The sequence below is a fragment of the Takifugu flavidus genome, chromosome 22 (assembly GCF_003711565.1).
Source record: "Takifugu flavidus isolate HTHZ2018 chromosome 22, ASM371156v2, whole genome shotgun sequence".
Taxonomy (NCBI): Eukaryota; Metazoa; Chordata; class Actinopteri; order Tetraodontiformes; family Tetraodontidae; genus Takifugu; species Takifugu flavidus.
Window position 1 is genome coordinate 1,984,393 of NC_079541.1, and position 27,066 is coordinate 2,011,458.

At 51.6% G+C, this 27,066-nt stretch overlaps 4 protein-coding genes and 1 non-coding gene across 7 annotated transcripts; 2 read left to right on the forward strand and 3 right to left on the reverse strand.

The window, feature by feature from the left end:
• Positions 1-190: 190 nt before the first annotated feature.
• LOC130518924 (bromodomain-containing protein 1-like) lies at positions 191-9,514 on the reverse strand. Its single transcript, XM_057021859.1, is given in 16 exon segments — positions 191-1,577; positions 1,690-1,844; positions 2,171-2,280; positions 2,782-2,915; positions 3,037-3,169; positions 3,256-3,298; positions 3,300-3,536; positions 3,539-3,702; positions 3,705-3,812; positions 4,532-4,825; positions 4,900-5,212; positions 5,667-5,795; positions 5,871-6,002; positions 6,176-6,332; positions 6,410-7,829; positions 8,526-9,514. Coding segments are annotated over 15 exon segments (3,696 nt in total). The 5' UTR covers positions 7,813-7,829; positions 8,526-9,514; the 3' UTR covers positions 191-1,393.
• trnak-cuu (transfer RNA lysine (anticodon CUU)) lies at positions 5,367-5,439 on the reverse strand. The gene has a single exon. It is a non-coding gene; the product is annotated as a tRNA-Lys (tRNA).
• Positions 9,515-9,575: 61 nt separating the features above from the next.
• zbed4 (zinc finger, BED-type containing 4) lies at positions 9,576-16,044 on the forward strand. Of its 2 annotated transcripts, none has more exons than XM_057021858.1 (2): positions 9,576-9,726; positions 11,286-16,044. In XM_057021858.1, exon 2 carries the CDS (start codon positions 11,451-11,453, stop codon positions 15,213-15,215), a length of 3,765 nt encoding a protein of 1,254 aa, XP_056877838.1. In that variant the 5' UTR covers positions 9,576-9,726; positions 11,286-11,450; the 3' UTR covers positions 15,216-16,044. The 2 variants fall into 2 exon arrangements, with proteins under 2 accessions (XP_056877838.1, XP_056877837.1); XM_057021857.1 differs by having other exon boundaries at positions 9,634-9,812.
• On the reverse strand, positions 15,332-18,659 carry alg12 (ALG12 alpha-1,6-mannosyltransferase). Of its 2 annotated transcripts, XM_057021860.1 has the most exons (10): positions 18,476-18,659; positions 17,935-18,067; positions 17,691-17,864; positions 17,405-17,599; positions 17,235-17,339; positions 16,930-17,152; positions 16,680-16,849; positions 16,527-16,602; positions 16,237-16,457; positions 15,332-15,522 (listed from the first exon to the last, which is right to left on the reverse strand). In XM_057021860.1, the coding sequence occupies exons 1-10, from the start codon at positions 18,632-18,634 to the stop codon at positions 15,410-15,412; spliced, it is 1,569 nt and encodes a 522-aa protein (XP_056877840.1). In that variant the 5' UTR covers positions 18,635-18,659; the 3' UTR covers positions 15,332-15,409. The 2 variants fall into 2 exon arrangements, with proteins under 2 accessions (XP_056877840.1, XP_056877841.1); XM_057021861.1 differs by having other exon boundaries at positions 15,332-16,457.
• A 280-nt stretch (positions 18,660-18,939) lies between these two features.
• creld2 (cysteine-rich with EGF-like domains 2) lies at positions 18,940-21,901 on the forward strand. Its single transcript, XM_057021863.1, has 10 exons — positions 18,940-19,302; positions 19,442-19,524; positions 19,712-19,822; positions 19,925-20,016; positions 20,125-20,301; positions 20,385-20,483; positions 20,575-20,658; positions 20,743-20,838; positions 21,109-21,246; positions 21,576-21,901. Exons 1-10 carry the CDS (start codon positions 19,159-19,161, stop codon positions 21,629-21,631), a joined length of 1,080 nt encoding a protein of 359 aa, XP_056877843.1. The 5' UTR covers positions 18,940-19,158; the 3' UTR covers positions 21,632-21,901.
• Positions 21,902-27,066: the final 5,165 nt, after the last annotated feature.

The following is a 27,066-nucleotide window of genomic DNA, read 5'->3' on the forward strand; positions in this document are numbered from 1 at the left end:
AACGGGCCAGAGGAACGGACCAGAGGAACGGACCAGAGGAACGGACCAGAGGAACGGACCAGAGGAACGGGCCAGAGGAACGGGCCTTCGAACCCTCATTGGAAAATAAAACCCAGGCTGCAGGTTCTGGGGTCGAGATTAGCACCTTAGCTCGACGTCCTCTTTGATCATCACAGCCAAAACCACCGAGAAAGTTAAGATCCAGGTTTTATTTGAATTTTTTTTTTTTTTGGCTTTACTACAAAAAAGTCCCAGCAATATTTTATAACCCGATTAAAAAAAACTTCTACAGTCAGGTACAAAATTAAATATACCAAAACTACCCGATGCTACCCAGCGGAAAATAAAGGCTGAAAGGAAATTGAGTCCGACACTACAGGAAATGAGAGTTAAAAGGCCAGAGTCATCACAGAATGTGCCACTTTACCACAGTCTGGGGCAGAAAGTCATGAGAGGACGGGACAATAAGTTAACGCAGGCGCTCCCACAGCTCCAGGAAACAAGGAACAGTCAGACACTCTTTTCTGGTTTTTGGTGATTTTCCAGGACAGGAAATGAGACAAAAGAAAGAAAAAGAAAGAAAGTTCTGGGTAGCAACATTTTTGGTTTCAGGAGACGCACACGTTCACAACAATCAGACCGCCGTTATCATATCGCCGAGTATTCAAACCATATAAATATATATGAACAAAAATATATGAAAACTATTTTAATACAAAAAAAGGATTATGCCAGATGGAAGCTTGCAATTAAAAATCTTCAATAACTTAAATGAGCAGGGGGATCCTTTCGTCCTTCTGAGGAACATGAGACTGTAGCCCTAATCTATGCTCAGGCTGTTGCACTTTTCTCTCATTCTGCTTCAGCACCGTCAAAATCACTCGTTTTGGTGCCGAGCACGAAATATAAATACTAAGAAAACTCCTGCACAGTGCCCGTTTATGTCAAATACTACAAAATAAGTTAGTGCCAGGCAACTCTAGATTATTTACAGGTTGATCAAAGAATGGAGACGAACCAACGTGGCCTTTAGCTTTAGCACGTTTAGCTCCCAAATGCTTTCTTTTTTAAAAACGAGAGATGCGACAGACTTGATTGGTTACGTGCAAGAGTTTGAATAAGGTGAGTTTTGCCTTGAAGTGATTGTTGGAGTGGAGGAATGGTTAAAAAAGAGACGGGAGGGGCAAATCAACAGAAACCAGGACACATTCATTTCAGCAGCAGCTGTCGTCATGACGGCACGTCGGAGGGGCGTGTGCGATGAGGAATGGGCGAGGAAGAGGCGGCACCTGGACGGCAGGTGCTCAGTAAACATTTGAGTCTCCCGCTGAGATGGCGAGTGGAGGGGGGGGGTGTATTTGGTGCGAGGAGAGGTAACGCGTGAGGGGGGCCGTCAGTCCACGTCGCTGAGGTCGCTGACCGGCTCGTCCTGCACGATGCTCAGGTGGTTCATGGCGCGGCTGAAGGCGATCTGGACGGCCTTGCGGATGCTCGACGTGCGTCCTTCCATCATCTTGATCTTGTCGATGGTCTTGTCCATGCCCAGGGGCACCATCTTGGACCTAGGAAGCCACTGCCTGAAGGGACGAGCATCGGACAGGTGGCGTTAGCAACAGCCGCTACTTCAAGCGCTACGTTCCCGGCCGTCTGCCCCCGGTGGGCGGGGTCAAAGGTCACGGCGCCACTCACCAGCTGCGTTTGTTGTCGAAAAAGAGCACGAGGTAGAGTTTCTCTTCTGCTTTGTACTGCATCTGCTCGCCGATGCGGAGCACGTCCGTGGGGGGCGTGGGGATGGACACCCCGTTGTGCTGGCAGCCCACGCGCGGCATGTGGGGGTCGATGATCTGTGCACAGCGGGGGGGGGGAGGGTGGTTAGGAGTCTTGTCCTCGTGGACACCCGGCACGCTTGTACGCGCATGCGGGAAATAAACGCACACATGCAGACGTGCACAGAACTTTTCCAAGACATTTCGAGGAATTGGTGTTGGAACACTGCCACCTAGGGGGCAAAACAGGAAACAACAGCCCACTGGACACAAATAAATGAATTATCCTGGAAAACAAACGTGAGAGAGTCAGGATCCGGTGTGTCCCAGGGCAGAGAGAGGAAGAGACGACAAAATTAAATGAAGACAACGGCTGCCATGTTTTCTCTCCCGCGAGCACTCACCAAAGCAGGGTAGGAAGGATATCCACTACATTTGGCCCAAACTAGCTTTAGGGGTTCCAGCGCAACTGTCGCAGCACTAGCGGGCATCCAAATATTGCTGTTGCCAACCTCTATGGAAGCGGGAACAACACCAGAGAGGTTAGGTGTGGGTTCAGACACACAGAAAACCAGCACAACACAACGCAGCAGCCACAGGAGACGGACGGGAGTTCAAAAGTAACGGCGGCAAAATTAAAAAAGCCTTTTGGTGACGTGTCGACTCATTTAGGGTTTAAAATGCATAATTCCGATATAATTCTTTATGTGCCAGTAGAATTATTGCTTAGTGAATCCAATAATTGGACCTCAGGTGATGTTTGCCTTTTGATGGAGCTCTCAATCAAGAGTAATTAACATGTAATGAGCAATAATTAAGCATTACCAGGGAGGTTAACACACTTAAAACTAGAATAAAAACGTGGGAATAAATGACGCTTCAGAATCCGGAACATCACCAAAAATGGACCAGCTCAACAAACAAACGCAGTTCGGGAGCGGTAACGTTGGGAAAAGACCGTTTATCTCAGGAGGAAACGCTCCGTGATGGCACAGAGCTCCTCGCCGTCACTCACCGGCGGCGAGCCGTGCGGCTTTAGCGAAGTTCCCGGTCTCGATGCAGGCGATTAATTCGCTCTTGTCCTCCACGGTGTTCCTCCGGACCAGGGCGGGTTTCCCTTTCCCGCATTTTGGAAGACTTAGAGTGGTGCTGAAGGGGGGGAAAGAAGAAAGCCCAGATCTGCTGCTGATTAGACGTCTGATGAGTAAGGTTCTGCCCCCCCCCACCCTGCCCCCCCAGGCCTGGGTTGGTCTAGATCAAATGCGGGTACCTGGTGCTGCCCTGCAGGCTGCTGCTGGAGGAGATGGAGGACTCGGACGCGCAGCGTCTCCGCGGCTCCACGGCTCTGCTGGGACTCTGGGACTCTTTCTCCTCGTCCCCCCCCAGGAACCCGCTGGACAAGCCTGAGAGGAGACGGGGAACCAGAATGAGGACAGGGACCGCACCGAGAGCCAGGCGACCGCGGTGGGCCGGACGCGGCTCCTCTCACCCGTGTTCAGGCGTTTCACGGGGGCCTCATCCTCCTCGCTCCTCCTCCTCCCCCAGCTCGCCCTCGCTGTCCCTGCCGCCGTTGTGCTTCCTCTTCCGTTTGTGCAGCAGCGTCTCCAGCCTGGGGATGACCACCGACAGGAAGGACTTGGAGCCGAGCTGGGCCTCGTCTCCCTCCTCCCCCTCCCCCTCCCCCTCAGTCCCCCCGTCTGCGGCCCTCTCTTCCTCCCTGGGGGTCTTGTGCAGGCCGGCGACCTTGGACTTGCGGAACAGCACGGCCGTGTGCGCCGGCTGACCGCGCCCCGCGCCTCCGCGCCCGCCTCGCCCCCCGGCAGAGAGCCCGGCGCTCCGTCGCGGGCGTAGCCGTTGAGGTGCGGCACCGAGGGGAGCAGCTGCGGGATCTCTCCGTCCGAGTCGGCGCTCTTCCGGCGAGCCTTGCGGGGCAGTCCGGAGCGGCGTCGATGGGCTTGAGGGTGGGCGGCTCGGGGTCGGCGTCCGAGTGGATGAGGGGGGGGATGGAGTCCGAGAGCTCCAGCTTGGGAGGAAGAGACTTGTCTCCTGTACGAGAAGAGGAGGAAAGGTTGAGTTTTAGCTCCATTAATCATTCAATACAACGCGCATTATTCATCCCGTTGCCGTGGTAGCGGTCATTATTTATCCTTTCCTATTCGTCCCCGTTCCTCACGGCTCTTGAGAAATACAATAACGCGCTCTGTGGAGAAATCGTCTGGGAAGGAAGAGAAAAAGGCTCCTTAAACAACAGTGCGTCTCTTTGCTGACTCAGCAGATTCATCAGAACTAAAGCAGGACGCCGTTTAATCAACACTGATGACCTCTTATAAATAAAGAATGAGAGCAAAATTACTCTTTCCTCGCTCCCAGCAGCTCGTTATGAATCAATCCGTTAAAGAGATCGGACCCACGGAGACCGCCGGGAGCATCGTCTTTGCGCCGAATCGCCGCGTTCGCGTAAACTCGTTAGCATCCGCTGCTACAATCACGACTTTTTAACTGTTCCCCCGCGCGGGTCAGAGAAAGTGCAGCTACTGCAGGACTTCAACTTAGTTCTGGCGTTTCCTGATCCGGCTTTTGGGAAAACTCGGGACACCGCCCCAACTTGAAGAAACAACAGGACGAACGGCGTTCCCGAACACACCTATAATCTGACAACACTCATTTCAATCCAAAAACGTCTGACAAGGAATTCTGATTCAGGCCGCATCAGGATTAAAGTGTTAGAACTCCCGGATTATCCTCCGTGCGCTCATCTAACGCACCTTCGTCGTCCGTAAAATGTCCGTTAGGCTTTAGTTTCTCCCTGTCTTTTGCCTTTCCCGGCTCCGGGTGGGCGCAGGCCGCCGAGGGGGGGGGGTGGTGCGCGGAGGGGACCACCCTGCTCAGGCTCATCTCGCTGCGCACGTCGTTGATGGTCTTCTTCAGCAGTTTGAGGCGCTTGCTGCGCGAGGGGCTGGACTTCATGGCGCAGGTCAGGTCCAGCTTCTCCAGGAGCTGCTGCAGCTGCTTGTCCAGGGGGAGGTGCTCGCGGTTGGCCGGCACCAGCAGCCGGTCCACTGTGGAGAGACCGGAATCTGCTATTATCCCGTTTGAGGGCTCGGAAATGCCGTTTCGCCGCCGACGTTCTTACCGTCCTCCCAGGAGAAGGCGGGCGAGTCGTGGATCTTGGGAGCGTCGGAGAGGTGCATGCCGCTTTCCGAGTCGAAGCCGATCTTCTCGATGTCCCGCCGGGCCTTCCTCAGCAGGGCGCCGCCCTGATCCCGGAGACGCACGGCGGCGCGGTAGAAGTACGTGTCCTTGGAGTTGTATTTCATGCAGTTGTCGACGATGAGGTTGAAGTCCTTCTCGAATTGGTCCAGGTTGGAGTAGCTCTGCGAGTCGATGCGCTGCCGCATGGTGGAGAAGTCCATGGGGTGCTTGATGTGGTCCAGGTAGTCGGGAACCTAGAGGGGGACGAGGAGGGCGATAAAGATCTGCCGTTACAGCTTGAGCTTCCTGTCACGCTCTAGTTTGAACTTCCTGTCACGCTCTAGTTTATCTTCTCTTCCTGGTGGATTTTTTTTTCTGCACGTGTTTCTGATGAAAAAAATAAGTTAGCGCCCAACGTGGGGCTCGAACCCACGACCCTGAGATTAAGAGTCTCATGCTCTACCGACTGAGCTAGCCGGGCTGATGGTTAGCTCAGGTTACACATAGTTGTCACAGATAGTTGACACCACAGGCTTAATGAGCAACTTCTGAAGCACCTGTGGAACATTAGCAGCAGCTACTGAAGCAGAACGTCTGTTTTGAAACCTTTTGAAACAGGAAGTAACTAGGTGGGGATTTTAAAATAAACCTATTATCTCCGTTCGGGAATATTGAAATCAAGACGTTTCCGTCTCTGCTTTTCTTCACCTCGCTGACGTCGACGGGTTGGGCGAAGATCCTGGCCTGATCTTTCACCTGCAGCTGGTCCAAAAGCGCTCGCAGTAAAATGCTGAAGGGGGTCAGCTGCATCTCCAGGAGGGTTTCGTGCTGTTTAATCTGCAATCCCGACAGGGAAAACAGCGTGAGGACGCTGTGATCGTGACCCGCGTGTAGCCCAGGTCGCGGCCGTACCTCCTCCCTCTTCAGCTTCTCCCGTTTGCGGATCAGCTCCAGCAGCAGCCGGGCTCGCTCCAGGTCGTGTCGGAGGCGGTGCCACTCCTTCAGCTGCTCCTTCAGCGCCCTGCTTTCTTCCTCGTTTTGGCCCTGGAGAAGAAACGCGAGCATCAATGAAGCGGAACCGCTGCATTTTTCCTCCTTTGGCGTCTTCTACTGAACAGAAAATCCAACATTTGGACGCAGCAAAGCCCAAAAATACATCAAAAAGGAGAAAAGAAAGAATGAAAGGCCTCCTGTACTTGACTGACAGGTGAACAAACCGGCTGTGCGTTCTTCTGAGCGTGCAGGCTGGTCTGCAGGCGCCTGACGAGGGGATGCCCGTTCCTGGACTGCCTCTTCAGCTTCCAGTAGCTCAGAACCAGCTCCACAAACGCTTTCTTTTTCTGGATCGACACCTGGTTCATAATGTTCTGTAACCTAAAGGGAAGAGAAGAGGAGACGTTTGAAGAAAGCGGTCGGACCTTTGCGGTGACAGCGCCGCGGCGAGGGCGGACCTGTGAGCGGGGAAGGAAGGCACTGGCGCAGGAGTGGGATCTTCGCTCTCAGATTCAGTCTCAGGCTTCTTATTCTTACTCTTCTTCTTCTGTTTTCCTTTCGAGGGTCCCTTAGCGGCGCTCCGGGCTCTGTCCGATTTCCTACACAGCCCGTTTTTGGGTTTAGAGTCCTCGTAGATGGCGAGCGGCCTCCTGACGCACCCGTTGGGCATGTGAGCGCCGCAGTACGCCGTCTTCCTCACGGAGAAGGCGGCCTCCCCCGACTCCTTCACCTCTTTGACGGGCTCCATCTTCATGAAGAGCCCGGCCTGCTGTGCGCAGCTGACGTGGAAGGCGGTGTAGCAGTTGGCTTTGTGGCACTGGATGCACGCCCCGACGCCCTTCTCCTTGCAGAGGTAGCAGGTGAGCTTCCAGCGGGCCGGCGGGATGTGACCCACGCCGTCGATGGGCTCGATGAAGGTGGTGTTGGAGAAGCCGACTTCGGGGACCCAGAGCGCGCAGACGACGTGGCCCCAGCGGTCGTCCTCGGTCTTTTTCACCGCGCCGCCCTTGTTGGGGCAGAGGATGCACTCGGCGGGCCGGCCGGACGCCTGCAGGCAGTGGCGGCAGAGCCACTGGCCCTCGGGGATGTAGGGCACGCCGTAGCACTCCTGGTGCACGGCCACGTTGCACATGTCGCAGAAGAGGATGGCGTTGCTGTTGTGGCACTCCCCGTCCGTGCAGATGCAGCAGACGGCGTCCTCGTCGATGGCCGCGTGCATCTCGCCGCCCTGGTCCAGGTTCTCCAGGTAAAGTTCTTTCTCGAACCGGTCCACGAGGAACTCGAAGACGTTGTAGGAGACCTGGCTGACGCCCTCGCTCCGCCGCTTCTCGTTGACCAGCTCCAGCCACGCGTAGTCTTCCTCGTCCATGTCGTACTCCGTCTCCTCGTCCAGCTCCTCCTCCGTCTTTTCTGCATATTTGTAGTAGGTCGCCGGTCGCCTCGGAACCGCCGGCAGGTTGTATTCCACCGTGCGAAACTTGGGCTCTTGGAGTTTTGGACCGGCGCTGACGCTGGTGTGATGTTCAGCAGCCTCCCCGTGGCCGGTGAGCCCCAGAGCCGCGTTCCTCTTCTCTTGGTTGTTCTTGAGCCTGACGGACCTCACGAGGACCTGCTGCTGGGGTTTTTCGGCGTTCTCCTTGTTGCTGGTGCACTCCATCATCTCCTGCACCGTGGGGTCGTCGTCCCAGATCACGTCCAGCTTGTCGAATATGCTGATCCGGTGGACGCGGCCGTCGATGTCGAACTCAACCATGCGCCGCGCCTGGGCGTACGTCAGAATCTGCTTGTTGGGCGAGGGCTTGATGGGCGACGAAGGCCGCCGCGGCACCGAAACCCGGTGCTGCCGAGCTCTCTTCTTCATCCCGCCGCTCCGTGTTGCTGCGGGGACAGTGTGGAGAGGGACAGTCAGTGGATACCAATAGCATTCCTGGATGAAACTGAGGAAATGCTCATGTTTTTAGCATCGCTGAAGGGGGACAGGTCAAACTATTAACAGACACGTTGCACTTAACGTTATGCACGTTAATGTTATTAGCAAAATCACACGTCAGACTTCCAGAAAGTGGTGCAAATTATTGACCAAAACTTCAGAGAGTGGGTTACGATCAAATGACGAGGTGTCACTTGCAGACAGGAGAGACTTAAGGAAGGAAAATGTGGCACAAGTTTGTTTAAAGTGAATTCGCGTCGGGACCTGCGAGCTCCCCCAGCTTTGCGTTAGTTTGCTCAGTCAATAGCTGGGGCATTGGGGCATTTAAACATGGTGGGAGGGGGCACGGAGGCAGCAGATACTAAATCTGGCCGTGCAGGAGTTCACACTTGGCCATTTGGTGCACACATACAACCAGGCAGTGGCCAAGTGGCTAACAATAACATTAGCAAGCCAGCTAATTAGCATGGGAGGCTAGCCGCCCCTTTAAACACAGCAAATGGCGTCAAAGGAAACGCTTTAAAAACAGTTCCCTCGGGTCAGTGTGCTAAAATAAATGTACCTTTACACAGAGGGCCTGTGTGCGGATTAAACACCGTGTCAAACAACCGGGCGACAAAGGGAAGAACAATAAAATTACGTACCTCCGATTCGCGAGCAGATTTGCTAGCCGAAGGAGACCGCAGCTAGCCCGGAGCCGTACAAAGCAACGACGATACGGCCTGCTAAGTGGCTTTAATTCCGCACACGGCGTTTTCATCCAAAGGGCGATGCTCGGGCCTTTTTTCAGTCTAGCAAATAAAGGCGAGCCGCTCGGAGCCCGCGAGGGTTGCGAGCAGAATTCCACCGAGGTAACGCGGATGTGTGCTTTGTGGACCATTCATTGGCGAGAGTCGTCCGTCAGCTAGCCGCGGTCGAGCAGGAGCAGGAACGCGAGCGGCGGCGGCGCTACCAAGGGCTCATCCCCCCAACACAACAATGCGCCTCAGCAGACAACTCCCACCCGCTCGACGCGTGACGCCGGAGGTCATGTTGGTGGCGAGTCGTAGATTCCGCACAAAAGCCCATCTGTCACACTATCAAGACATCGCCTCTTTTTTTTTGGCCAAAACAAAGCTCCAAACCCAGACAAAGCGCCGTCGGAGTCGGTAACACTAACGCACGACCCGCACGGTTTCGCTCCCCGGTCCGGGGGAGAGGGGTGGGGGGCGTAATAACGAGTCGCTACCCCCAACTACAGATGTGACTTTCGCGTGTGATTCAGCACTTCTACGGTCGTAGAGGACACTCGGGACACCGGAGGAGCAGCAACTACTGCTGCCCACGCCCCACCCTCGGTAACCAGCACAGTTTCCCTCCGAACACCCCCCCGCTCCGCCGCAGCGGAGTTAAAATCGATCAGACTGTTTTTAACTTAAAAGGGGGGAATCCATGCCGCCGCAGCGGTCAGTGAACGCACCACAGGTTCGGTCTCGTGCTCGATCAGCACATCACGTTTAGGACGTCTCTATTAATATGCTTATTAAATATGTTACGGATGTTGTTATAAACACAAAAAAAATCTGTTTAGTCGTGACACGTGAACACCAAATAAACTAGTTTTGAAAAGGCATATTTTGTTTATTATTATTATTATCATCATCATTATTATTATTATTATAATATAATCGATGCGGTTGGAGTCAACGGTGCTTTTATTTGCGGGAGTTCGCCGCTGCTCCCCCCCCGGTCGTCGCGAAGACCCCGCCGGTGACATCATTAAACATGTTCCTTCCGTCCGACGCTGTGTGGAGCTGCTCCGGCCGAACGTGAAGCGCTAGCAAGCCAGGAGACAAAAGCAACAAAGTGAGCCCCCCCTCCGGATCAATCAAATGTGTCATATTTAACCGTTTAGGAGCCGAAACCCGACGATCTTGGCGTCTTTGTTGACAGTAAGTATCCCCGGCGCGCGTAGCCGCACGCAGACGCGTTAAATGTTACCGGGACGTCGTGGTGAGCCGCCGGTCTGATTCGGATCCCGTGTGGTTCGTACGCTTCCACGGCTGGGTTCTGCCTCGCCAGGTTAGCTAGTGTGTCCTGTGTGTGTGGCCTAGCTGGCAGCTAACCAGCTAGCAGTCACGGTGTCGTCCGAAATTTACTTGACGGCTTTTCCAGGTCGCTCCGCCGTTTACGGGATAGTTGTGGAAGTTCCGTGATCTGGGATGTATTTGCCCGTGTGTTAGTGCGTCCGTGTTGCGCCCATGTGGTGGGTTTTTGTGTGTTTATTAGCGCTGCGGAAGCCCGGTTAGCACCAAGGTAGCCGCCGTGGTGTTTACTGATGATGTAGCGCTAATGGCCAGAGATCAGTCGTTCGGTTGCGGGTGCTTCGACTGTCCGAGGTTCGCCCAAGTATCGGGGTGTGTGTTCACCGCTTTTGACTCGGAGTTGAGCCGCACAGCGGTCCGGGGCGACTCTTTAGGGGCTTGTTATGTAAAGGTTTGTGGCCACTTTTCGGATGTCCTCTCATCTTCCTGGATCGGTCTCGAGCCAAACCCGGAAACGCTCAAAGTGGACCGACTTGTTCGCCGATTCTCCAACATTCTTCTCCTTTGACACGGTTATTAGTAGAAGACAATAAAAGTTCTGGTCGAGAGTGGAATTCAGAATGGAGTTTTGTTCTTTGATGGTTGCCAGTGTCAAACACTGGTTAAAGTTGTGTTTCGTGCTCCTGCGGGCTGCGTTCAAGATCTCCAACGACCTTTTTGGTTCCCGTGTGTCCCGATAAAATCATTCTTTTCTTCATTCTTTCATTCTTATCATGCTCTATTTTCTGTCTCACTGCACTGTTTAAAGAATATTAATTTGGAATTATTGTATTTTGACACTTTGTTTGTTTTATGTAGCAATCTGGGGAAAAAAATGAATTCTATAGTTATAACACAGACACAACAGCTCTAGGTGTTATAACATAGGAATGCACTTTTAATGTTGCCAGAAAGTGCAAACTTTTGACTGAAACTGTGGTTATTGTTTTAAAATCACTAGTCACAGCTGATAATAACATGTAACAAAATATTGTTTTCCTGATTATGCCCTGAGTTCCTGTTTTTAAATTATTTTACTGGAGTTATGCCTCTATTGGGCATTATAATTTACAGATCCAGGTCCTCCACTTAACCTAAGGGTCCGACTGAACCTGCATGGAATCAGGACCATTAAGCCCACCCAAATTTAAAGCTGACGTCATACAGCACAAATTTAAACAAATTTCAACTTTTAGCACCTTTGATTGAAATCAGAATTATGGGTGAGCTATCTAGTGGGCTGTTTCCATGACTGCCTTTAAAAATAACATTTATTTGTGGAAGTCGTGGTTAACGTCGTTCTTTGAAGCGTATCATGCATTGCCTTCTCTCTGCCTGCAGATGGTGCGCAGAGAGGTGGACGTGCGTCAGTCATAAATGGAGAGGGACAGGAAGACGGCCACACACCTGCTCCAGAGCTGCAGTATCGATGACCGCACTCAGTAATACTGACTCCGCTTGACCACGCAGACCTGACGACTCCGCAGAAACCCTTAGGCTACTGTCATGGACGGGGAGGAGGAGATGTGTCACCCGAGCGAGGATCCGGTCGGCGAGGCTAACGGCTCCATAGAGGTCAAGAAAAGAGAAGCGAAAGGCACCTGCCTGAAGATCGAGGGCCAGGACGGCTATGTGTTCAAGTCTTACAGCATCAACCCTCGCGAGACCGTGGATGCAAAACCAGCTGCTAGCTCATCAGTCACACTGCATAAAGACTTCCCACCTTTCCATCTCTCTTCTCAGGATAATAAAGATTTGGAGCTGGACGTAGCCAGCGACGCCGATCTGGCTTCCCCGGCTCCGTCCACCCAATGCCTAAACACTGAAGGTAACGCGGAGAGCGAGGGGTTTGAAAATGGAAATGAAGAAAGCCAACATATCAAGGAGGAGACGGGGGACGCTAACGGCATGGAGGACGAGAGCCAGGACGAGGACAGGCTGGGGTTCGGGAGCTCGTTCGGCCCCTTTGTGATGCGGGACGGCGACGACTACAGCAATTTGCTGAGCGGCTACACGAGCACCCTTTACGACGTGGCCATGGACGCCGTCACTCAGAGCCTTCTGTCGTCCATGAGGAGCAACCCCAATCCCAGGAAAAAGTCCCCCGCGTGGAATCACTTCTGCATATCGCCACGAGACAGTACCAAAGCAATCTGTTTATACTGCATGAAAGAGTTCAGCCGGGGGAAGAACGAGAAAGACCTCAGCACGAGCTGCTTGATGAGACACGTCCGAAGGGCTCACCCCACCGTGCTGCTGCAGGACGGCGCCGACCTCTCCTCGAGCAACCTGATGAGCTCCTTCGCCTCGTCTCTGATACCTCCCATCCCAAACTCGCCAAAAAACGGAGACCTGACCACCGGCGGGCTTTCCACCGCCTCAAAGAACACGTCGCCGTCCACCTCCTCGGCCGAAAACTCAGACCTGTCATCCAAAGACGCCCCCAAAGTGGAACCAAACCCAGACCCGCATCACAAGGCGGACGCCCTCGGCGCCATCCTTGTATCCTCACATTCCAATGAAAATTACACCGAAGACCTGTCGGACGGCGCGTCCGAGCGGCCCCCCGGAACGCCGAAAAGCTCCAGTTCTCGCCGGAGATCGGCCGTTTGGAAACACTTCTACCTGTCCCCGGTCGACAGCTCCAAAGCCGTGTGCATCCACTGCATGAACGAGTTCAGCAGGGGGAAAAACGGGAAGGATTTGGGGACGAGCTGTCTTATTCGCCACATGTGGAGGGCCCACAAAGACGTGGTGATCGAGGAAAACGGCCACGGCAATCACATCCCCCCGCCGTACACGAACCCTCCGTCTCTTCTGTCCCGCACCAAAATACAAGAGCCGCTGGAAATAAAGAAGGAGTCGCCCGTTCTTCCATCCTCGCCAGAAACCCTCGCCGACGACTTGCCCCCGAACATCGAGGAGAGCATGGACATCAAAGAGGAACCCGATGAGCTGATGCATCTCTCAGGGCAGGAGTCCTCTCTGAATCTCTCCTTCAGAGCTCAAGGGGAGGACACGCCCGTCACGTCCTCGCCGTGTGACCTCTCCGAAGGCCCGGACCTTCATCAGGATCACTTGGTCTTTCAGCAAAACAAGAAGATCATGAAGCGGGTGAAGTCTGAAGTGTGGCATCACTTTATCGTGTCGCCGGTGGACCAGCTGAAAGCCCTGTGCCGCTACTGTCCGTGCGTCATCAGCCGGGGGAAGCGCGGCGACTTCGGCACCAGCTGCCTGATGAGGCATCTAATGAGACGCCACCCGGACGTCCTCAAAAACCAAAAAAGCACAGACGAGAAGGAATCGTCCCCTCTTCCCTACAACAACCTCGTTGCAGCGGATGCAGTTTCAGCCAAAGAAACTGAGAACGCGGCCAGCGAGAAGAAGCCGCAGGCCCTGCCCGTCTTCAGCAAGAAGACGTCCAAGCTGTGGAACCACTTCTCCATTTCGCCCGCCGATCCCACCAAGGTGGTCTGTTTGCACTGTAGCCGCACAATAAGCAGAGGCAAAAAGACGACGAACCTCGGCACCAGCTGCCTCTTCAGGCACCTGCAGCGGTTCCACGGACACGTTCTCGAAAGCAACAGCGCTATCTCAGGTGATGTGCCATCTGCTGGCGTCCGCGTTAAACAGGAGCTCATGGAGACGTCCGTTTACGAGGCGGAACAGAACTGCGAGAGGTTTGACGAACACCACCCAGTTGCCAAAAAAATCACCAAACTTCTCGCAGAAATGCTTGCACTGGATCTTCAGCCATCAGCTATGGTGGAGAATGCTGGACTCAGCAGACTACTAGAGTACCTCCAGCCTCAGTATTCTCTACCACCTTCTTCTTATTTTACCAGCACTGCCGTACCAGACATGTACGGAAGGGTGAAGGACGCCGTGCTGACCCACCTGAAAGAGGCCGAAGGCGGCGTGGTCCACTTCACCACTAGTATTTGGGTGAGCAGTCAGACAAGGGAATACCTGACCCTCAGCGCCCACTGGGCCACGTACGAGTCCAGCCTGAGGCCCCAGGGTCAGGACTTCCACTGCTCCGCCCTGTTGAGCGTCTCGCAAATCGACTGCGATCAGGACATGCAGGACATCCCGAAGCAGCTGGAATACCTGTGGGAGTCCTGGATCACCTCATCGGGGTTGAAAAAGGGCTTCACGGTGACCGATAACGCCAACGTCAGGCACACCCTGGAGGACCACGGCCACGTCGCCATGCAATGTTTCGGACACACGATAGACCTCATCGTTAGCGAAGCCATAAAAAGCCAGAGGATGGTCCAGAACCTCCTGAGCATCGCCCGTAAGATCTGCGAGCGCGTGCACCGCTCGGCCAAGGCCAAGGAGAAGCTGGCCGAGCTGCAGAGGGCCCACCAGCTGCCGGAGAATCAGCTGATCCAGGACGTCCCCTCCAAGTGGAGGACCTCCTTCTCCATGCTGGAGCGGCTGGTGGAGCAGAAGAGAGCGGTCGACGAGCTGTCCATCGAGTGCAACTTCAGGGAAATGATCAGCTGCGACCAGTGGGAGGTGATGCTGTCCGTCTGCACTGCACTGAAGCCCTTCGAGGTGGCCTACAGGGAGATGAGCAACCGCACTGCCACCCTGGGACAGGTCATACCACTCATCCACATCCTCAACAGGAAGATCGACCTGCTGTTCGACGAAACCGTGGGCATCGACAACATGCTCAGGTCCCTGAAAGAAGCCATGGTGAGCAGGCTGTCCGCCACGCTGCAGGACCCGCGCTACACGTGGGCCACCATGCTGGACCCGCGGTACAAGACTTCACTGTTCACGGAAGAAGACGCCGAGCAATGCAAGCACGATCTGATCGGCGAGATCGACCTGTCCTCTTCTACCTCACTGGCAGCGGCGTCCCTGTTGCCCAACGGCTGCGGCGAGTCTTCCCCCCAAAGCTCCCACCCAAACGAAGACAACCTCTGGACGCTGATGGACGACATCCGGCACAAGATAAAACAAGAAGAGAAGCCAAAGTCCTCGGAGCTGGCAGTGCTGGAGTACCTCGAGGAGGACATACTCGATCAAAGCTGTGACCCCCTCGACTATTGGAACCTGAAAAAGTTCCTGTGGCCCGATCTTGCCAAAGTAGCCGCCCGCTATCTGGGCTGTCCTCCCAGCATCGTCCCAGCAGAGACTCTGTTCAGCACAGCTAGTGTTAACTGTACTCTAAATCAGCCCAGGCCCGTACTGGACAACATGGAGGGGCTGCTCTTCCTCAAGGTCAACCTCCCTCTCATTTATTTTCAGTACTGATCGCCGCCGTGGATTAACTTGAAAAACCTTTACCAAGGACCAAGTTTCGCTGTGAAATGGGGGGGGGGGTGATGATGTAAAATATCAATTCATACACTGATTCTTAATGCAAAGGCCAGATTTGGAGGGTTTTTTTTATTGTGTCCTGTGTACTACTGTTAAACACTTTGGAGCTGTTGTGATGAAAGTCTCAGTCAGAAGTGTATCAGGGAGGGAGGGCTCTTCTTTTCTTGCTGTAGGGGTTGGTGATGATGTGTTTGCTCGTAAATCAATGTCGTTGGGTCCCATGTCTTCTCTCTCCTTGTGCCTTATCCAAAAAAAAAAAAACTACTTCAGGTCAAACTGCTGTAAATACCTTTTGTTGAATCGAGCGGATCGTGTCAGGATGCTTTTGATTACTGCGTATTACCATAGATGCAGAGTTTGTGTTCCGATTGAGAAAAACAAAAAAAAACGTGGCCCAAAAATAAATGCTGTGACTGAAAGATGTTTTAAGTTAATGTTATTTAATTTTTTCATTGTGAATTTGTGGCTCATGGTACTGTCGTTAAGAAATAGAACCTTTTTTAAAAGACCTGCTTTATGTTTTTAATATGTATAATATTGCTGTATTTTCAGAATAAGCGGTTTGTTTGAAATATACAAATGTCTCTTAAGCACAATTTAAGTTTATGTCCTGGGGATTAAATTATGGGGTTATTATTTCGTAAAACTGTACTGTACATTTTTATAAGAAATGACCTCTGAATCTAATTTGATAAATGTTTTAGCAGTGACTGGAACCATGCAAATTTTGTGGTCATTTGTAAATAAAGCTTTTCCTAATGCAGTGTGTGTGGCGGCACGATCTTTGCTTCTTTAGGACCCCAACAGCGGGGGCAGCTTCACTGCAAGTATTAGAAAAGGATGAGCCTTTTCCATCCTACAATAACAAAATAGTCCCTTTGTTCAGAGAACACATTCCTGTAAATTCCAAGGTCAAACCGGTCGGTTCAGGCTCGTTGTTTTGGCTGCCTCGCACCTGCCTTTCGCTCCATCAGCACAGTTTTCCTCTCTAATCGCACGCTGAGAGGAGGGAAGTGAAGCGGGTTGAAGGCAATGTTGCTGTAACCTTCCACGAAGGCCAGCGGCTGGTGGGTGTCCCGCAGCAGCTTTATCTTGGTGACGTTTGCCTCCATCAGTAGGTGCGAGTACGCGTCCATCTCAGGGCTCTCGGGGCTGACGTCCTCACGCTTATCGTATCTGTTAGCAACAAAATGCACGTCAAACGGGGAAAGATTACCGAGCTAAGGCGAGAGAAAACGCACCGACCTCCAGTTTTTGTTCTGCTCCAAGAAACGAGAAACTCCTGTTTCGGCGGCGTAAGTGTCAATGTGCACAAAGACGTCTGAAATAGCAGAAGAATCGTGTTCAAAGAGATCGGTTACGTTAGCAAAGACGACAGCTGATGATGTCTGGACGTACCTGCTGTCGCTGGCAACAGCCGGTGCAGTTCCTGCAAGCCTCGTCCTCCTGGGTAGTTGTAGTGGGACACGTACAAGCAGACGCCCGAGTACGCTGCGTTGGCCAACAGCTGTCCCACCACGACGGCCGAACCCAGTTTATAAATGAGGGATTTCTGGTAGTTGCACAAGCTTAAAACACAGGTGATGACGGTAAACGGGTCTCTGCTTTGAATGTCCGACAGCGTAAAAAGGTTCAGGGAGGCACCTACATGAAGGAACAGCCTCGGGCAGCGACCAGGCTGAGCACGGGGAAGGTGTAGATGATGAACCGCATCTCTTTGTGGGGCAGCAGCGAGTAGAGGAGTATAAACCCAGCAGTGGGCAGCAGCAGCGGCCTCATGCGTCTATCCAGGAGGCCAACGGGAACGAAGAGCAGCGTGCAACCCAGCGCGCGAGGCACGGCGGAGTAAAAGTACCAAAGGAAGGGAGAGGTTTACTGGGAGAGGGGAGTTAGGGAGACATCTTAAAGAGGTGTGTAAAAACATATGGGGCGACGTCGAGTAAGGAAAGGATATTCCCCAGTTAGAACTTTTGTTGAGGATGGTGTTGTACCACAAAACCTGACCTTCAGGCCACAAAAGCCTCCTCCAAAAGAAGGTGTCAATGGACACGGTTAGAGCTGCAAAATAAACGTAAAGTGTAAAAAAGAGTTTATGTGCGACTGATACTACACTCACAACTCACCCAGTGAAGCGATGCCAGCAGGAAGAGCATAGTAGAGCAGCTGGCCCACTCCCAGTTTCCTGCTCAGTAATGACATCAGCAGCATGAGACCCAGGAAGAGGCAGAGCTCCGATCGGAACACGATGATAACCAGAGCAGAGAGGCCGATGAACCGGCCGTATTTCTGAGCCATCCAAGATGTGAATGCGAACAGAACTGTGCAGAAAACCCTCATATGAACACAAAAATAAGCAAAAGCCCCATTCAGAATCTCTGGATTATCCTGAAAAATTCCGAAAGTTCTCACCGATTGGCAATGCAAAAACATTCGGAAGAGTTCTGGTGCTGTAGAACATGAGGTGAAACTGTGAAGCACAGATCAGACAGAACAGCCCTGCGACCGTAGAGCCAAACTGCCTCCTCGCCTCCCCGTGCATGTGCCAAAGTGCCCCGACGACGCAGAGACCTAGAGAGGCTCGGACTGCACGCGGGACGTCAACAGCACATTAGCTGCAGCAATGTCGCCAATAGGTGAGATCTTTGCAGCTTACCAGTCAGTTGTGTGTAGAATTTTGGTGCATCCAGCACAGAGGACAGAAACACCACAGGAGAGGAGAGGATGGAGAGAAACAGGGGGCCAAGGAAGCTTCGTGGCACCACCCCAGGAAATTCATGATGGTCATACTAAAAGTCAGGACAGGTGCATGTGGGATCAACACGAGCACAATCGCGCCTTGCAAAGGCCTGTGAGCGGATATAAGCTGTTCATATGCATATACACATATGTTGGATTTGAGCAAATTACTGCAGTAACTCGCTGTATGATTACAAAGTAAATATATCTGGTTATTGGTATGATTATAAATATAAAAGGACCTAATCTCATGTCACTATGTTGAAATCCAAGTGTCTTGTTTTCCCTACAGCTGTATTAAATAAAGCACATGCTCACTTTTTTGTGATATAAAACATGAGATTTGATCAATTCTGTGTATATTTTATCAATTTTATTCTGCTGTCTACTTATTTCATTTGTCATGATCAGAGCTAGCTCGTTAGCGCACATAAGCCTGCATAAAATGTGCTTCTTACCTTGTCAAAGTTAACTCTGTGGTACAGAATGTCGTGCGTCGCTTGTAGATTAAAACTCTCTTCAACTTTTGAAAAAGGACAAATTAATAAATGCAAGAGAGCCACTGATATTAATAAAAATAGTAGTGGAAGCCCCAAAACAGCCCCCTTCTTAGCCATGACAGGAGAAACATTAAGTCACTTCCGGTCTTTCCAGGAAGTTCACAACCGAACATTTACGTCGTTAAAACGTGTTTTTATTTTATTTTACATAGAAAGTTTTATCCTATTGGCAATCGTACGTTCTCAGATCTTTAAAAAGATAAGAAAATAAATAGTTTTAAATGAATGGCAGGAATTCGTGAATTTTTCGCAGTAGGAAGGGCCTTCTTTGTCCCGCGCGTGGCGGCTTGTAATTGGTCCAACTTGTGAGTGACAGGACTGTAGAACCAATCAGCGCAAGCCACAAGTCGTCCAAGGGGCTGACGCGGAAATCTGAAAATGCTTCATTTTTTCACCACCCGGCATGTAAATAGTAGAGTAGTTCTGCTTTCAATAGATAACGGGAGCATAAAGTTAATATCAGACAAGCTCATTTAGATGTATCCACGCCACCCACCCCTTTAGTGTTATTGTTGGCTCGCCAGCGAGTAGGTTTAAGCCGCTTTTCTGAGATGAAATTGTCTCTGAATTGACCCGCTGAGATGCTGACCGTTGTTTCGGAGCTGCGGCCGCTGCAGCTTTTGTCTTATTTAACTGTTATTTTACTTTTTCAACTCACCGACGCCAAGAGAGATTTAAAAAGCGCGTGTCTGACCTGTCAGCAAATTACTGAGAACTTCAACAAGGTAACAGAAGAATTTCACAACATGCCCACAGTGTTTTTATTGATTGTGCATGTTTGTTGCTACCTGCCTTTTGTATTAATTGGCTTTTGCTCCCCCCCCTTTTTTTCCTGTTTTCTGTACATTTGATCCTTTTCATCAGGGCTTTGAAAGAACAGCAAAACAGAACTTTGGTGGAGGCAACACGGCCTGGGAGGAGAGAAAACTGTCTAAATATGAGACCAGGTGAGACGGTGCAGCCTGTTCTGCAGCGGTCACGTTGCTCCGGGAGCTGCTCAGCAAATATTTGTTAGCTGGAATCACAATGGGTCAAACTTCTAGATAAGCAGATGAAGCGTTGAATCGGCCCTTTGGATGTTGTCTGTGGGGGAAATGTATTGATATGTGACTCCAGTCTTGTTTCTTCTCGCAGCGAGATCCGTCTCGTGGAGATCGTGGAGGGTCTGTGTGACAGCAGCAGCTTCGAGTGCAACCACATGGTAGAAGAGCACGAAGAGCATTTCGAAACTTGGTGGTTCAAGAGGTGCGACGTGTAACGTGCATGCAGCGGTCGGACGGCGGTCGCGGCTGGGTGGGATCACACACGTGAAAGACAGAAATCACAATATCTGTTGTCGCGGTGCAGGAAAACAAAACATCCAGATCTGCACAAGTGGTTCTGCGTTGAGACCATCAAAGTCTGCTGTCCGAAAGGAACGTTTGGGCGCGACTGCAGCTGTGAGTGTCGCGTTCATGCTAACCGTTTACCACTGAGGTGGTTCTCTTTTAGATTCCTGTCCAGAAATGAGCGTACACGACAAAGTTTTGGTTTGGTTGCCTCCGTAGCTTGTGTGGGAGGCTCCGAGAGGCCTTGTCATGGAAACGGGGAGTGCGATGGAGACGGGACTCGGGGAGGAAACGGAAAGTGCAGCTGTAACCACGGTTACACAGGGGAGTTCTGCCTGGACTGCATCGAAGGCCACTTCAGCGAAGCGCGAAACGACACCTTCTCTCTCTGCACGGGTGACTTTCGGACCGTCGGCTTCATCTGTGACACGCGTGAACGCAGATCCGGTTTTAAATGGGGCTTTGAACGCTTCTTGCAGAATGTCACTCATCCTGCAAAACGTGCACGGGAGCGACCAATCAGGACTGTGAGGAGTGCAAGGAAGGCTGGGAGGAAACCGACCAGGAAGCTTGTGTCGGTGAGAAGCTCCACTAGAAAGGAAACAGAAGAGAGATGGGAATTTTTGCCATAAATGTACAGTTGATTTAATTCTGTCTCACATGTTCCAGACGTGAACGAGTGCTCCAGAGACCCTCCTCCCTGTAAAGAAGATCAATACTGTCTGAACACAGATGGTTCCTACTCCTGCAAAGGTAGGATTCTGTCCTCTGTGGTGTTGTGTTTAAGCTTAATAAGAGAAGAACTCATTAAATTAATGCTTGTCTTCTCCCTCTCAGCCTGTGACAAAGTCTGTTCTGGCTGCACCGGACCTGGTGCTGATCAGTGTCAGAGCTGTGCCGGCGGATACCACGAGTCAGAGGGGACCTGCAAAGGTATAAGTCAAAATAAATACTGCCCAGTTCAGGAAATACGTAAAATACTACGGATTTGAGTGGAAAGCTGAATCAAAGCACAATCTTGATCATAAATGACACCTTTATTTTTACCCTCAATAAACTTTCTTCAATAGAATATACTCTGAAACTGATTAAACTTCTTTTAAGAGCACGTAAACATGGATTTATTTTTTTTACTGGTATCTCCTCAGTGTTGTAGGGTGTCCCCTATAAAGTCACTAATGTTCTGACCGGTTCTGCCCACAGATGTGGATGAGTGTTCCCAGCCAGACCCTGTGTGCACCGAGGAGCACCAGAAGTGCATCAACACCCACGGCAGCTACATGTGCGTCTGCACGGGTGGTTACGAGGAGAAAGAGGGCAAGTGTGTCCAGACTGTACCAGGTGAGCTTTATAAATTGTCCTGTTTGAATTTTCTGTATGTATTCAAATGTTTAATTTGGATTTTTATATTCATTTGAATTAAATGTGAGTGTAATTCTACACATCCGCCACTAGAGGGAAGCATCGCCCGCTGCTTTGTATTGCTGCAATGCATTGTGGGATGTGTAGTATATGTTCGAAACACCCTACAGGCGGAATTTCATTGAATTTCAATGTTATAATTAAATGATATGGAGGGGAAACGCAAATTTGGTTTTAATTTATAATTAAGTAAATAATTATAGATAAACTTCAGACTACAGTCACATTGATTTGTTCTTTCTGATTAGAAGAAAAGGATTCTGAAGCATCTGAGGCAACCAGCGATCCACACGGAGAGCTCTGAACTGGAAACCAGGAAGGAATGGTTAGAATATTTGCACATGGGGACCAACATTGTCCACGACAGGAACTCGGAGCAATGTCTGCAATTATGAGCAACAAACCAGCAGATCATGGGTGAACAGAAGAGGAATAAAAGACACTTGCTGCTCTTAGATCATTTTGGTCATTGTTGTTTCTCTGCTGTGCTCACTAGTACCACTTGATGGCTCTATTTGTTGTACTGTTTTTAAATCGAAAGTGTTTCAATAAAGGTGAGTCATGTTAAAATGAACGGCGGTGCAGTAACCCGCAGTGGCCACAGGGCGGCAGTCTAACGACACGAAACGGTCGGACGCGGTCTTTACCTAAAATGACCCGAGGTTGACTCGTGACTGTTTCATTGTTTTGACTATTTTCACGCTCAAGACACGACCAAATATGTTCCACTAAAGGAAATCCTCTTGGTTTTATTCCCACACGCGAGAAATCCCTTTATCTCTGAGAAAATGTCCTCCCACCACATAAATCCAGACTATTTTCCCTGTGGCCCCCCTCACAAAGGCCCCAGTATCAGCGGCATCTCCTCCTTCTCCTCTCAAAATCTACGCGGCCACATCCGAGGCCTTTTCCACGTCCCAGTTCTGGATCAAAGCGGTGTTTTTCCAGCCTGACTCGCATTACAGCGACTCTTCCCGCGGGATGATGTCGGTTGTTTTGACTCCTCAAGGTTCCTCTGAGGTGACGGGAGCAGCCAGTCAGGACCTGTCTGAGCCGGAGCCCAGACAGGCCATCATACCGCCATCTCCCCTCAGCTGCTGCCGAATGCTTCCCTCTCCCAGATGTGAACTCCTGTCTGTGGGAAGGAGGGATGATGGGAAAATGTTCTTTCCCACATGCACAATATTATCCAGTTGTTGTGGTTCAGAGATAGAAAAACACCCACATTTCCAATTTTTTTTTCCTACTTTTACTTCCCCACCTTGACTTTAATGTTCAGGTCTGATATCGAACCCAGAGGAGTTCAACTTTCCTCTATTTTTCCCTCAGTCTTGAGTTAAACGACAGCAGCCCTGCAGTGACGGATGTGTTATTGGGTGAAAGTGTTCCTCAGGTTAGCCGACAACCCAAACACAGCAGCATGAGTCAGCACATGACTAAAGCATGACTCAGCGTACCTGCTGTGAGGCCGCAACACCCAGCGAGGTGAATTCGGCTTTTAATAGAAGCGTGACAGCGAGGAGGAACACTCGATACGACGCCTCGTCGCTCTGGAGACGGGAGAAACAAGCGTTTGTGGCGGCAAGCTGTTGCCGAGCGAGGCGGCGCTCGTCAGGAGGATTAGCATCAGAGTCAACAGGAAGTCAGCCGCCTTTTTTAGCCGGGCGGCTTAATATTGACACGAGCGGCCTTATCTTTAGCCCTGAATGGTGAAACAATATCAGCCAGTATTTGTTTATTGCTGGTGGATGCTAACCAAAAGGTTAGCGCAGAGACGTTGACATCAGAGCGGGCGGTTCTGCTGCCTCCCCGACCTTCCTGGGACGGTTTCCCGGACCTCCGTCCATGTCTGGGGAGGACAGCACTCGGCGGCGAGGACACTGACAGGAGCAGCCCGGTCCGCTCGGCGTTAGCCTCCCTTGGACCCTCCCCTCCCTGGTGTCGTCGCTCTTGTCCTCATCTTCATGCATCGTTGAATAAAATCTACAGTATATTTACATCTCTATTTAGGTTCCACGTTTACCCCGAGTATGGTTATTGAGACGGACTCCGAAGTTCTGAAACCATGTTTTGAATAATAATATTCTTCTTCGTGTCCATGTAAAGGTCGTGAAACCGACCGGAGAACACCCCGACCTCCCACGGGTCACGAAACATTCCCCATGTCATGTGCAGCGCCGTACCCGGTGGCCACGCCCCCTGGCGGTGGAGGAATACCAATGGAGTGATTGGCCTTTATGTGCTAAATTGTGGACACAATAAAGGGAAGGCTTTGCTGTCCTATATTCCAGCCTGCTCACATTCCGGGGCCCTGTGGGAATTCTGCTCCGCTTCGGCCGCGATGGTTGGAATCCCCCCACCGCACATGCCGCACCACCCCCCCCGTGAAACCTTTATTATTGTTGTCACCTTAGGGGCCAGATCTGGCCCCGGTGGCCCTCAGACCTTTCCGTGGCGTGCGTCCCCAGGGGGCGGAGCGCCGCTGCCACTCGTAGTTTTCACCATCATGAATTTACGTAGGAAGACTGTGAAATTCCTTTTAACGCTCCGTGACGGCTCCGGCCCGCCGGCCAGCATGCTCCGGCATTGCCCCGTAATTACACTACAATACCCATGGGGCCGTGGGTCAGCCCCCAGAGAGGCGGAGCGTTGGGAGGCGGAGCTACAGTCCAACACCTTCAGAGGTGCTGAGGCTGCGTTTTCCCTTAAAAATCAACATCCACAGCTGCTCTGTTTTCACCGTCCTCCATAGCAAACCAGCACTAACCAGTCCGACTGGTTGGGACTGGTTGTGCGCGCTAACTAGGGTTTGTTAGTCGGCGTGTCTCAGTGGTTAGGGAGTTTTGCTAATAATAAAGCTAATTAATAGTTTAATTGAATAGAAATCAACAAACAAACGAACAGCGAGTGCTTTATATTCATCGCTCAGTGGAAAAGTTACTCGACGTTGGCGTCGATCTGTGACGTTTGTATTATACAACGCGACGGCGCACATCTTATTCGTGAGCGAGTTCACACAAGCCGACTCCTTTTGTGGGGACTCGTGAACAGGAAACAAGCGCGTCGGGACTCAAGGTCGCCCCCTACAGGCGCCATGGAGCCGTCACGATGAGACTTTCCTGTTGCTAAAGTTGGATTCCCACCACCCTGCTTTGATGTACATCCTTATTGGCAGGTTCGCGTCGTCCAGAGGCTTACGCTAGCGACGGTTGCCATGGTTACCTAAAATAAAAAAAACCTGGTATTCACAAAACAGTGCTTCACCCTTGATTCTGATCCGTACGTTGCACAGAGGCAATGATGCAACGAGCCACCGCTGCGTAACGCACGTGACACACATGCACTCACACATGCACTCACACATGCACTCACACTTGCACTCACACTTGCACTCACACGTGCACTCGCACAGCCCGCTCTTGTCAATCAGCAGCCCTGACAGGCCGTCTCCTCCTGCTTCAACAACAATACATCAGGACACAAAGACGCAGACACTTGTTAGCCGTCATGCCGAGCCGCTCCCACTCCGTCTCCTTCCCTTTCTCTCTCCCACCGTTGGTAGGTGGTGGCGATTTTTCCATATTTAATTCACTGAATGCCTTGATTCAAACATTCTATGCACGTGTGTGTGTGTGTGTGTGTGTGTGTGTGTTTGCACACGAGTCAACGCCGATGAGCTGTGCAAGAAGCGTGTGAGGGATTTTAATACGCTGAGTGATTGACTTCTTATACACTAAGTGTGCACATTATATTCCGTGTGCGTGTGTGTGTGTGTGTGTGTGTGTGTGTGTGTGTGTGTGTTTCACCTGTGCGTAACTGATGGCGCATGCACACATGCAAGTACAAGAGTTTCTTTTAACAATGGAATAAAAAGAATTCGCCGAGGACAGCGGAGAAGATGGTGTCGAGAAGAGGGTGGAGTGCATGTGTTGGAGTGCGCGCGTGTGAGGGGTGGGGGCAGGAGTTAGAGCAGATGGCAGACGACATTGCTGCTGCCCCTCCCCCTCCACTCCTTCTTACCCCCCCCCCCGCCATGGCAGCTCAGCGGGTTATGGAGTAGGGGCAATTAACAAGCAGGGAGGAGGCCCCTGCACAATCCACCTTCACCCAAGCGAGCGCGTGTCACCGAGGAGCACTCCATCAAGCCACCTCCCCCAGGGAGGGGGGGGGCGTGCACGTGCACGTGCGTGCTCACATCTCCATTAGAGGCAGTTGGGTTGAAAGCTGTCAATCCAGCATCTTATCCGGGAAGCATCTTCAAAACCTTCAGTTAAAACAGAAAAATGTTGCAAATGGAGCTTTCCCCGCTGCGTCCCTTCCCTCCGGCGTTGACTCGCCCCTCCCCCTCCCCCCCCCCCTCCCGCCGGCGCGGCCTGTCATGTGCAGCCTATGATTAGAATAATAAGACTAATTAAATCCATATCGCGGCGGGTTCTCCCGCGCAGCGCGCCCGTTTTCTAACCCGCCATTGGAAGCAGGCGCCACACACGACAGTGGGCTACTGTCGGCGAGGCCTTCTGGAACATAAACACGCCATTATAAACGCTCAGCTGTTACAGGGGCTGCTTTGGCCCGCTCGGGCAGCATGTATAGACTTTCCATTTAAGGCCGCGTCCAGGAACAGGAGACTTTTAAAAGAGCCAAGAGAAGGAACAGTAACACAGTGTATAAATAGACAGAGCGAGAGGGAGAAAGAAGCAGGAGCTTTCCCTCCGTCTGAAGGCTGAAACAGCCGCTCACATCGGGCGGCGTGTTTGACCGGTTCTGACGCCGTTGTTTGACGCGATGAACGGGGGCTGATGGGAACGGAGCGAGGCGAGACTGTCTCCGAGGCGACGGCAAAGGAAGGAGGTCAAAAGCGACGCACGTCGGACGCGGGGAAGGACGGGGAACAGAACGCTGGGAAGGTTTTTTTGGAAGTGTGTTAATCGATGCTTCGCACCCCGCGGCTAAGCTAGTTGTAGCCCTGTAAGAGTACACATAATGCTCACATGCAACCGTGGGAATTGTTGATTTTTAACATTAATTTTTGATGGTAATGGTCTTTACATGGATTCATTGCTGTAGATTATGCCCCCCCCCCCCACCACTGACCTTTGCTTCAGTGATCCATCATCCTTTATACCACATGCACACACACACCCACACACACACACGTCCTCGTATTGCTATCTTTGTGGGACACAATGCATTTCCCAGCTGCCTACCTTGACCCCCACCCATCCCAGCACCCCCTCAAGCTTTAAACCAACCCTCAAACACTCCTTTCAATTTGTGGGCAAGAGGCAACATGGCCCCGCTTTGCTAGTAGAATGAGTATTTTGGTACTCAGTATGTAGCCAATACAAGGACACACACACACACAGTGGCAGACATGCAGCTCAGGCCACAGAGAACCACTGTGGAGAGCATTTAAGCTTTCTATTGATCACGTGGAACTGACAGAGGTAACTCAGGGGATCCCCGACCTGACATCACACGCACACACACATGCGCACACACAGTAGAGTTTTGTCAGTTTCGCAGACTGTCTGTCTCCTTGTCGATCCAGCGGTGACTGTAACTAGGTGTAATGGCCAACCTGTGGTTTGCTGCTCTATGAGCCTATTCACAAGCCCCTCGGCCCCTTCTACACACACACACACACACACACACACTGTTTACAGTGATGTGTTTGGACTGAGTTGCTAATTGAAACATATTTCTTTTTCCATCCCAAAGAGTAAAGGGCATCCCTAT